Source organism: Echinops telfairi, unplaced genomic scaffold (assembly GCF_000313985.2).
Source record: "Echinops telfairi isolate 266 unplaced genomic scaffold, ASM31398v2 ScPeMD7_3;HRSCAF=10, whole genome shotgun sequence".
Taxonomy (NCBI): Eukaryota; Metazoa; Chordata; class Mammalia; order Afrosoricida; family Tenrecidae; genus Echinops; species Echinops telfairi.
This window is the reverse complement of record NW_022103899.1, coordinates 22,511,740-22,523,452: the sequence shown is the minus strand read 5'-3', so window position 1 is coordinate 22,523,452 and position 11,713 is coordinate 22,511,740. Positions and strand designations below refer to the sequence as shown.

The 11,713-nt window shown below is 45.3% G+C and overlaps 1 protein-coding gene and 1 non-coding gene across 3 annotated transcripts in view; one reads left to right on the top strand and one right to left on the bottom strand.

The window, feature by feature from the left end:
* ANKRD44 (ankyrin repeat domain 44) overlaps positions 1–11,713 on the top strand; it is a 225,414-nt gene that overhangs the window by 197,477 nt on the left and 16,224 nt on the right. For both annotated transcript variants that reach the window (XM_045294783.1, XM_045294779.1), the window contains exons 18-20: positions 2,542–2,629; positions 4,073–4,190; positions 6,277–6,493. In XM_045294783.1, coding sequence (XP_045150718.1) covers positions 2,542–2,629; positions 4,073–4,190; positions 6,277–6,493 — 423 coding nt within the window. The remainder of the gene's footprint in view (positions 1–2,541; positions 2,630–4,072; positions 4,191–6,276; positions 6,494–11,713) is intronic.
* Positions 5,631–5,765, bottom strand: LOC115872140. The gene has a single exon (XR_004047683.1). It is a non-coding gene; the product is annotated as a small nucleolar RNA U109 (small nucleolar RNA).

The window sequence follows — 11,713 nt, the reverse complement described above, 5'->3', positions numbered from 1 at the left end:
GACTCAAGTAGAAAGCAAATGTTTTGAGAATGATGATGGCAAACAAATGTACAAATGTGCTTGACACAATGGATGGATGTGTGGATTGTGATAAGCATTGTACGAGCCCCCAATAAAATGATTTTTAAAAAGAAGAAAAATCACAAAGATTGGAGCAGAAGGAAACAAACTGCAAAGCAGACAAATAATGGGGGAAAGAGAGAAGTGGCATCAAAAAGAACATTTTGAGTTATTTCTTTTTTTCTTTTCAAGATCAAATCTTTAAAATGATTTTAAGAATAAAAAAGATGCTAGCATCTTCTTGCTAAAAGGCGGGGGCTGGGTGAGTGGGGAGTAATGTGTGTGGATCCAGAGGATTGTAATCTGGCCACCCATTGACAATAAGGAGCCACAAGTATTGACCTGAAGGCTGTTAGCTAAACTGTTGCTAACTTCAGAAGTCATTGGATAAGGAAGGCCGAAGAATGGGGGTGCTGGAAGCGTGTTGAAAGGACCCTGGATTGCCAAAAGGACCGACAAGTGTCTTGGGAGAAGTACCGCCAGAGTGCTCGGTAAGGGCAAGGATGGCCAGGCTTCCTTGCCTCGGGTGCTCTGAGCATGCTCTCAGGAGCGAGCAGCCCCCACACAAGGACCTCGTGCGGACAAAGTCGGGGGGCAGCAGACGGGGGCCCGGCATGGGGTGAATCGGTACCGGGGGGGGGGGGGGGCTGCCCCGGGCACAGGCGTAGGCACAATGGGAGGATGGTACAGACCGGGCAGCCTTTCGTTCTGTTGTGCAGAGGGTCACTGTGGGTCAGAGCCGACTCCATGGCGCCTAACAACCGCTGTTGAAAAAATAGAAACTGAAGGCTGAGCTCGCTCTCCAGCACTCTGGGTGAAAGATATAAACTTATGTGATCTTTTTTCTTTTTTCCCCGTTAGCTGTTTTGCCAAAAATCAGACATCCTTGTAACTATTATGATTATGAATATTTAAAAGGTGATCAGGCTGAGACCGGGGGAGGAACTAGTCAAAATAAGCTGTTCCACCACTTTCACGAGACCTTCCCCCGCGGTAGGCCAAGGCAGCGCGCAGTTCTGTGCGGTTCCTTTTAGGCCTGCATTAAGCTCCTTGCATATTTCATCAGTGGTAACACATTTCAAATAAAACCTGGGGAAAAAAACAAAAAAGGCAACACCACCACAGTACCTGTACTCCCACGCATAACATTTCCTCCCGAGACACATAAAGGGAATGTATCTGTGAGGGTCTACAAAATGGGGTATTATTCCTGTGGTTAATTTGAGTGGTGTCCATGAATGCAGTGAATTCTAGCATATATTGTCCCTGGAAAATGTGTTCATTGTTAAATTAGCATCCCCTTCCGACTGGCAGGCAGTAAAAGGGGCTGTAAAAAGAGCTCTTAGCAGGGCCTTTATCAACCTCACATAGCTGCATCTGTTCCCTTCTCTCCACATCCCTAACGAGCTAGATGCAGCCGTTTTATGGGATTCTCACTGGAGAGAGGAGAGCAGGTCACGTTTAGAATTTTAAAGATATTTGCACTCCGCTTACTCCCCAAGTGGAAAGCCAGGTCGATTCTAAGTCACTGGGTCCCACTCAGCAAGCTGGAGGGAAGCACTCTACACCAGGGGCTTATCCTGTGTTAGCCACCCAGCCCCGTGGCACCACCACCAAGCCAGCAGGCTGACAGCACTGTCTGCCCAAGGGCACCCTGCGTGAGAAGGGCAGGGCAGGTGCTGGGCAGGGGCTCTGGATTGGCTGAGGAGACAGAGAAGAGAGGAGGGAGGCAGTCAGAGGACTGCCTTCAGGATGCCCCGGATGCCCCAGAAGGCTTTGGTTAAGGAATCCTGGGACCTGGGCATCCTCCAGCCTCAGGCTGCCCGTTGGAGTCTCTGGAGAGAGCCGGGCTATCAGTGAGCCCGCTCAGCTAATGTGAGAAGAACCAGGCTTGGCAGGGTATGACTGACAGGTGCAGAGTGTGCACCTTTCCGGCTTCAGGTTGTGCTCTAAGGTTATCATTCATCAATTGGAACTGCTGGGATGTCTTAGATCGTGAGTGGGTGTAAAATGGCCCGAAGAAGAGGCAGTAGGGTCTGTTTTCTTCTCTTTCCTTCTTCCCTCCTCCTCTGCCCTCCCCCCCTTGTCCCTTTCCCTTTTCCTCCCTCCCCTCTTTGTCTCCCCCCCCCCCTATAAAAGGACTGGAGGGTGGGTAGACAGCGATTCAAAGAAAAACGGTAACTGAAGAGTCAGGAGAGATGATCAGTCTCGTACAAGGAGATACAGCTGATGTCAGGAACCAGGTTAAGGAAACCCCCCCAGTTCAGGAACCAGCATGGAGGGCGAGGTCAAGTCCCTGAAGGGAGGGAGGGGACGATGGGTCAGTAGGGCACAGGCTGTCACCCTGTGCCCAGGAGCTGGAGACCAAGGGATCTGTCAGCAGCAACCGAAAACCACCAATGTGGGGTCCGAATCAGGGTGGTCTCAGAGGGGTCTATAATGTTGGTCTCTCAAAAGAATGTTCACTATTTTCTTTTTCAGTCATCAATGGTCACACACTGTGTTTGCGGCTATTACTGGAAATTGCTGACAATCCAGAAGTGGTTGATGTGAAAGACGGCAAAGGACAGTAAGTGTTCTCACACCTGGGTTTGGGTTGGCATTTCGAACACAATGGGTAGGGCGTTAATTTGTTAAATGGCTGGGAGGGCTGACTGCCAGTATTTTAGGTTGCAGGTATCACCACCATTACCGGTTGACCTCAAACTCATTCATGGACACCCAGGGGCACGTCAAATAGAGCCTGCCCCTCTTTTATATTTCCCTCTTTGGTCCCTATTTCTATTTTACTCTCTCTCTCTCTTTAATAATGGCAGTTGAAGAGCTTTCAATAGGTTACTTTCATCATAAAAATCCCTCAAAATTGTATCCGTACTAGAGGTTTATTTTTGGTTTTGTTTTTCCATCTGTTGGCCCAGTTCCCACCCGGCCATCTCTCACCATTCGGTGTGTCAGAATAGATCTGGGTTCCATGGGGTTTTCAATGGCTGGGCTGGGGACATAGGTCACCAGGTCTTCCTGGATGGACTCCAACCCTTCTGCTCGTGGCTGAGCCCATGAACCATTTGCAGCACCCAAGGCTCCTGAGGGTGTGTGGTTGAGTGAAACCCAAGAGTGCAGGTGGTTGTGTGCTAGAGCATGGACCCAAGAAAAGCATGCTGTGTGTGCACGCACAATGCACATGCGTGTACACACACACTTGCACACTTGTACTTGTATCATAGTTTTGTCTTCACAGTGACTTCTGCACATCTTAAAGAAAAAGAACTACCTTTTACATGATAGCTTTGCATTTTGTCCCTCTGTTATAGCCCCCCTCTTTGTTCCCTATTTCTACTTGTTTTACTCTTCCCATTAAAAAAAATAATAACAGTAGAAAGAGATTTAAGTAGGTTACATTCATCATAAAAGTTTTGAGAGCAAAATTTTATCCTTGCTAGAGGTTTATTTTTGGTTTGGTTTTTCCATCTGTTGGCCCAGTTCCAACTCTTATCATTGGGAAAAGGCCAGCAGAAATGCACTCGTGTCTCCCTGCAAGGTGTGAGGAGTTCGAGTCTGAGTCAGGGACCCACCTCCTGGACCCCCCAGCACTAATGTTCTTTTCTCTACACTTGTCAAACTCTTTTCAGGCAATAAGGTTTTGTTCAGTTGAATCTTGGACAGAAGTCTCCAACATAGAAAATCTGCTCAGACAGAAGCAAGAATCACACACACACACACACACACCCAACCCACTTGCCACTTAGCAACATGTTCTAAAAATGATAACATTAACGTGAACATTTTTCTAATAAAACTGCATTTGCCCTACTCTGTTGACTCGTCCACCATTCAACATGTCCATTAGAGACCAGAGGCAGATAGTTTGTCCCACATGGTGGGTACCACTTTGAAAACAAAATATTTAGCAAGTTGTCAAGGTTTAAAAAAAAAAAGTCTTCCCACTGGAACTGGATTTTTCTTAATCTCCTTAAAAAACAAACAACCAAACCTGACTTATCTCTCTCTCTAGAACCCCACTGATGCTTGCAGTAGCATATGGCCACATCGATGCCGTTTCACTGTTGCTGGAAAAGGAAGCAGAGGTGGATGCGATCGATATCATGGGCTGCACAGCTCTGCACAGAGGGGTATGTACTTCTGCCTCCGCATCACTCAGCGTCTCTGCAGAAGCCTGCTGCCACTGCTTCCCCCGCACCACGCCCTGCCCCCAACACACCCATACAGCATTTTAGTGAAAAACATCGTCTCCCACAATAGCCAATTAACCTCCATCAGTCCCAAAGAAACTATCAAACCTTTTGCCAAGGTGAAATGTGGCAACTACGCTTAGGTCCTGGGTGCTTTTGAGAGTTCGTGTTAGAATGGGAAAATCGACCCATGAACACCTACTGTTTGGAGATTTGTTTGTTTTCTGATTACAAAGACACATTCACAGGTAGAAAAATTACGAAATATGAAAAAGCACAGAGAAGGAAAATCTCAATGGCCAGTAATGGGACCTCCTGGAGATAACTGCTTTTTGGCAAATGCATTTCCAATCATTTTTTTCTGTTGATTTTTTTTAAATGATTTTTGAAAAAAGAACACTAAACCCACTATTGTGGAACGTGCTTTTTAAGTCTCTTTGTATGTGAAAAGTCTTGTCCCTTGGCATTAAATGTTTTTCTGTGCCAGTGTTTGTTTTCTTGGGTTGTTTTTTTTTTTTGGCTCTACATGATTTAAAATAAAATTTCATCATTTGCCTAGATTTCAACCTGATAGCAAGCAGACTCTTAACATTTTGCCCATTTATAAAATACTTCATTAAAATTGAACAATTACCGTATATACTCGAGAATAAGCCGACCCGAATATCAGCTGAGGCCCCAAATTTTACCACAAAAACTGCATTAAACATGTGCTGAAAACCTTGGCTTATACACGAGTATACATGGTAAGACAAACCATTTTGTTGAACCAAATTGATTACAACTCATAGGAATTCTATAGGCCAGGGCAGATCTGCCCCTTTGGGTTTCTGAGACAGTCCTTTTACAACGATCCTTCTTTATCACCCTCAGATGTAGGGTCACTGGGAGGAGCCAGAGCTGGCTGGGAGGCCCTAAGGACAGCATGCATACATAACGTGTAATTTTCCATTTAGCTTTTATTTTTTTAGTCATTTTATTGGGGGCTCTTACAGCTCTTATCACAATCCATCCATCCACTGTGTCAAGCACTTTTGTACATAGGTTGCCATCATCATTTTCAAAATATTTTCTTTCTACTTGAGCTCTTGGTATCAGCTCCTCATTCTCCCCCTGCCCCCCTTGAACCCTTGATACTTTTTTTCATGCTCGCACCGGCCGCTGTCTCCCTGCCTCCTTTTCTGTTGCTCATCCCCCGTGCCATCGTTTTTAAGGCTCTGGTATGTGCATGTGTTGTCATTTAGTTTAGTGTCTCCTCGTGTTGAGTAGTCACACCATTTGTAATGGTTCTTTGTTACAAATGACGCTGAGATGGGCATCCTTGTGGACAATTCTTTGCACGTACCTGTGTAACTGCATTTTATTTTATTTTATTTTTTCTTGTGTAAGAGAAATATACTACTACTCAATCTCTACTGTAAGGTTGGTAGCCCTGAGAACTCCTTTATTAATATAGCATGTTATGGAAGTCATCCTGCTCCTAACGGAATGAGGAGCAGATATTTCCACATGCAGGTAACTGCATTTTAAGGCATGTGAACTAAACTCGATGAAACAAAAGCAGACCTCATACAATATTATTTGGGGATGGTGTTGACCATTCTGACGACGGAAAAACGAGGACCGCTAAGGGGTCAGTGTCATCAGCGTTTTCTTGGCGCGCGGCTGGGAGCCTTTCCATCAGCGACAGGTGAGGACGGGATTCCTGTTCCCACTGCAGTGGAAGACGAGAACTGACTTGTCCAAGGTTGATAAACGGGGTCACCAGACTGTCTTTCTAAAGCCAGTATTTTCTGCTGCTGTCACGGTCCTTCACTTGGTCCTGGTCGGAGAGTCCAGAGATTTTCCCACGGCATTCCCCTGACGATCCTGATGGGATTGCCCTTTTTTCAAGCAAGGTGGAGTTGCTTGTGAGCCCAGACCCATGCGCACTTAGTGGAAACCCAACCTCCTTTCCCCGACAGCCTCTTTCGGCATCTTCTGCTCCCCTGAGATTTGTTTTGGGTTTTTCCTTGCTGTGCACTAGATTATGACGGGCCACGAGGAGTGTGTGCAAATGCTGCTGGAACAAGAAGTGTCGATTCTCTGTCAAGATTCCAGAGGGAGGACGCCCCTGCACTACGCCGCCGCTCGGGGTCACGCTGCGTGGCTGAGCGAGCTGCTGCAGATGGCCCTCTCCGAAGAGGACTGTTCTTTCAAAGATAATCAAGGCTACACGCCGCTGCACTGGGCATGCTACAATGGTGAGTGCTGGTCACTGCATTTCCCACCACCGCTCCCCAGCCGCCGGACCCCACTCCCTTCAGATGATCAGACTTCCGAGGAAATCCTAGGCTGCAGTTTCCAATCTCACGACACCCAGAATACCCCGTTTTTGAAAAACCCCTTTCTCTCCTGGCTACCATGTTTTAGGAAACATCTTGAGTCAAAGTTCACTTTCCCATTGTTAGTAACATTATGGTTAATTAGACCTGCTGATTGACAGAACTAATCCATTTTCATTAGCGCTTCTGATCTTCACAAAACAATCAGGAATGGCTCAGGAAATTATATATATACATACACACACTTCTTTATATAGAAATATATGTAGTATAATATATAGATATTATGAGGGGGGTCTTAAACATTTGTGGGAAAATGGAATGGAAAGATAATGGAATTTTCCATCAACTTTTTGAAGTTGTGTATAGTATTATTTATATAACAAAATAATATTATATAAACTATAATATATAATGCTGTGTGTGTGAGAGAGAGAGAGAGAGAGCGCCTGGTGGCACAGTGGGTAAGCATTGGGCTGCTAACTGAAAGGCTGGCAGTTCAAACCCACTAGTCACCTCACGAGAGAAAAGTGAGACAGTATATGTCTGTAAAGGTTACAGTATCTCAAACACAATAGATCTGCTCCACTCTCGCCTATGGGGCCCCTATGAGTTGGCATCTCAATGAGTTTGGCTTAGAATTTATATATATGTTCACGTGTATGTGTGTGTGTTCATGCTGTATTATATATAGTGTAATAGGCTCTTGTAATTGATGTGTTATATTAACTAGAATTCCCTACTTTTATATCTAGGTTCTAATATTCATTGCAATGACTATACAGAACTCACAGACCACACAAAATACATGCTTAAAAGGCTTACTTGAGAATTTAACAGGCTGCAAGTGAGGAATGCTCAGGATAGAGTTGTTCATGCGGGCGTGTAACAGAGTTCTTTCAGGGCTGCTAATAAACACCCAAGGGCCCAGCCCTCCACTGAAAGCCTCAACTCAAGTCATCCAGCTCAAGCTCTGAGGTCACCAAACCCAGCTTCCTAAATTAAGTGCCCAGCAGCACCCCACTTCTGTAAGCCATTTCCGTGAGGCAAGCCCAACTCCCCCATCTCGTGTCTCGTGGCCTCAGTCCACATGCCAGCCTCCTGCCGCAAAGCACTCAGCTTTACTTGCTCTTTGGGCCGGGGAGTCCGCCACTGTTTCCAGCTCTGCTCCTGGTTTAGCTGCGGATGCACCTGATGTCACAGCTGCGTCGGGATCCAGGAGGTTCACTATACAGGGATCGCAGGCCCAGAGGACACCCTCCACTCCTGGCTCTTTCTGGCAGTGCGACCCCTCCTGCTGCTTCTCCGAGGGCTCATTTTATATGCAGCAGGACAGCATCCTTAGGACTCCTGTTCACAATTTGCACAGATGAGTCCTATCAGCATCTTCCCCACCTTCTTCCCAGGCCCGTGTAGGCAAAGGCAGCTTGGCAGCAAGAGCCACCTGAACCAATTCGCTGGCCCTGCAACTGATTCCTCGTAGACACATGACATGTCTTTCAGGATTTCCGTTTTTTGTCTCATTTCCCATTTATTTTGATTTACGTGTTATTTAGGAGTTTACTTCTTTAAACAAAAAAAATACGTGTTAATCAGGATAATTAAAAACACAGAAATGTCTAAAGTAATTAAAATTAAGTCTCCAAATCCAATCCCACGTTCTGATTTAGTTTGGTCCGTGTCTCAGTGAACGGCATGGGGGCTGCATGTGACCTGTTCCGGCTACAGCTCCACACCAACGCCACTTCACCTCACGGTGGATCGCAAGGCTGAGGTCAACCAGGACTCCATACAGCGCCCTCCTTTACCCTGTTGTGACACCAACTGCCCCTCCCAGGGCACTCTGCTTCTCTGCTGGGTTTGCTAACTTACTGCAATGGCCTCCCAGAACTCACAGACAGTACTCACAATTACGGGGTTATTAGGGAAGCCAACAGAATGTTAAGGAAACAATTCTTTTGTCTGCAACACTTCTTCTCGGCCATATTGGCAGAAATATCGTCTCTCTGATCCTCAGCCTCTCGGTTATGTAGTCCTTGGCCTCGCCTTGTTCCCTGGGCTAGGCAGCCTGCCAATCAGCCTCGTAGTTTCAGTGCTGCTCCCATGCGCTGGCTCCTGGTCCCGATGCTTCGGCCTCTCTCTGCTGCCTCTACCACTTCAGACAGGGAGCTCACATGGGCCCCGTTGATGGCACTTCTTTCTCGATCTCACTGGATTCTCTCTTCTTGTTTCTGAAATAGCTTCCTTACACAACTGCCCAATCGCCTTTATTAGCGTCTCTAGCACTCTGCTTGTATGACCCGCCCAATTATTAACAGAACAGCCATACCAAGTAATTTCACTTCAACATAGTATCTTTTGCGTTATATATATATATATATATATATATATATGTATTTACACTTGATATATTTATATATACACATATGTGTATATATTTATCTTTATTAATATAAAGCTGTATACATAAATTTAGAAACACAAATACAATAAGTATCACTCTATAGTCATATAACTTTGGTTTAGCTTTCTTTCGTTGTTGTTTAGTTAACATACATACATTGACATGTAACATCCTTATAAGTCAATGCATGTACAGACTGGTCTTTTTAAAAGTTGTATTTTTTTACAATACACACATACTTGGAAAGATAGAATTCGAAGCCTGTGTAGATGTGTATATCTGTTCACCCGTGCATGTGTGTGCTTCATTGTGTTGTACACGGGATTGGAACTGCCTCCTCCACAGCACCTAGCAACAACATACATAAAAGAAATATATCAGAATGTATTCACCAGATCCCAGTTGATGGAACTTCAGGTTGCTCTCAGGGTTTTCCTGTTATGAACCATGGTACAGTGCACATCTGTTCATCTTATGGTCCTTTAAATTCTGTCAAATGAATTCTAGAAGTGAAATGATTGAGGTAAAGGGCATGTGCAACACATGTACAACTTTAATTTTAATAAACTACCATATTACTTTGCAAAATAAGTATCATAATTTATTACGTCACCAAATGTGCATATAAAAATACTGTTTTTCTACACGTTGGCCAGCCCAAGGCGATAGCAACTTTTTGTTTTTGTTAGTTTGAAAAGTATATCACCGTTTTAACCGGCATTTCCCTGCCTAGCTGTCTATTTATTTCAGGGCTTTGAACTAGTGCATTCCAGTTCAACCCCAGCTGAAAATGTTCATTTCCACCTCCTCCCTCACGGTCATGTGACTCCTAGGAGCCTACTGGGTCAGAATAGAGCTGCCCCTGTGGGTTTCCTACACTTTAACTCTTTATGGGATAGAAGTCTTGTCTTTCTCCCAAGGAGCAGGCAGTGGTTTCGAACTGCTGATCTTGCAGTTAGCAGTGCAGCATGTAACCCACCACACCAATAGGGCTCATTTCCACTCCTACCAACCCCCCACCCCTACCCCCAGTCAACATATTGAATCAGAATCTATAGTTCAACAAGATCACCAGCTGATTCCTATGAAGATCTATACGGTTCTTAAGAATCACCTGGGGGTCTTGTTAAAGTGTAGATTCTGAGATGCATATGCAAATTATCATCAGGGAGTCAGACTAGCTTGGACAGGTCCAAGTCCTGATTTATTGCTTGTTAGCATTTTCTCTTGGATTATTACCTTTTCTATCCATTGCCCAGTTTTTCGCTTTGTGTTGTTTTTCCTATTGCGTTGTGTATCATTTCTCAACTGTTTGTGGGCTTTTTCAATGTGGAGAACTTGAACGCTTATGTAACTGAATCTGTCAGATTGTTCTTTTAGGAAATCTAGGTTTCCATTCTTGCTTAAGATGTCCCACTCCCAACCCCAAGATTACATGAATACGTCTCCCTATTTTTCTTACCTCTATCATTTTATTTTTATATCTGCAATTCTTTTGTTAATTTTTAAACGTAGAAAGTACAACTGTTATTTCCAGAGAGGATTTCTGTGTGCTTAATGATACCAATTTAAGACATGTCAGCACAGTGTCGTTACAGCCTTTTTCAGTCCATTGCATCTGCCTCGAATAAGAGTTCAGCTTTCTGCTCATTCACCTGGGTTTCCCTCCTGCCCCGCCATCAGAGGATTGTGGGCTTTCTTCCCCTAACTCTGGGTGGTGGGGAGGGGTGGTCGGGGGCTGTGGAGCCCCTTTTCCACTCACAGCAACCCATGGAACAAGGTAGAACTGCCCCTATGGTTTTCTAAGGTGACACCTTTACCCAAACAGATGGCCAGGTGGAGCTCCCATGGAGTCAATGGGTGAGTTTGAACTGCCAACCTTCCAGTTAGCCGCTAAGCACTTAACCTTGCATCATCGGGACTTCTTGTGCTCCCCCCTCCCCACTTGGGGTCAGCCTGTGAGAGAGCTCTGACAGGAGAGAACCGACAGGTGTGGAAAGACACAGCAGGTGTTGGATATCATGGCAAGCGGCAAATTTGCCACAGCTAGGATCCTCTTCCCTTGGGAGGGTGGGTGTATGGAAATGTCCCTCTGTTTTTAGGCCTAACCAGGTGCTAGCCGGGAAGGAAGAGCAGCCCTCTTCCATCTTCCCAGAATCCCTTTCATTGGGCGTTTGGAAAGAAGTGAAAGCAATTCAAGGACCCCCGAGTCCTACCTACACAGACCCTTAGGTTTGGGTTCATACAGTCCCCAGAGAACAGAATGTGTAGCTTCTGCCCTAGCTAGGCCCTGTCGGGAGCAAGTCATACTGCTACAGACACTGAAGAGTCTGGGACCGTGTGAGTGAGGAGTGGAGGTAGCTGGAAACTGTCGAAGCTGCCTGAGATTAGGAATGTTCTATGTTCATTACTTCACATGTTTCTTAATCCTCCTCAGAGAAAGTTCACCTTTTCTTTTTTTATGCACAAATTTTAATACTTAAAATTTCCAGTTGGCACCATTCTAGAGAGATCACAAGGGAACTTTGATTAATTGAGCACTGAGCGCAGCCCAGGACGGCAACCTGTATTCTAAAGACAAATCACAATGCCTTTCAGCCTGACATTGTAGCACACTTTATAAATCACCTTTAAGTCCTTTGAATGCGAGGAAACGTCCCATCGGCTTATAAGATGGGCAGGCCAGGGATTCCTAGTTCCCTTTTCATGTGGGAAAGCAAGCCTCAGAGATCCAA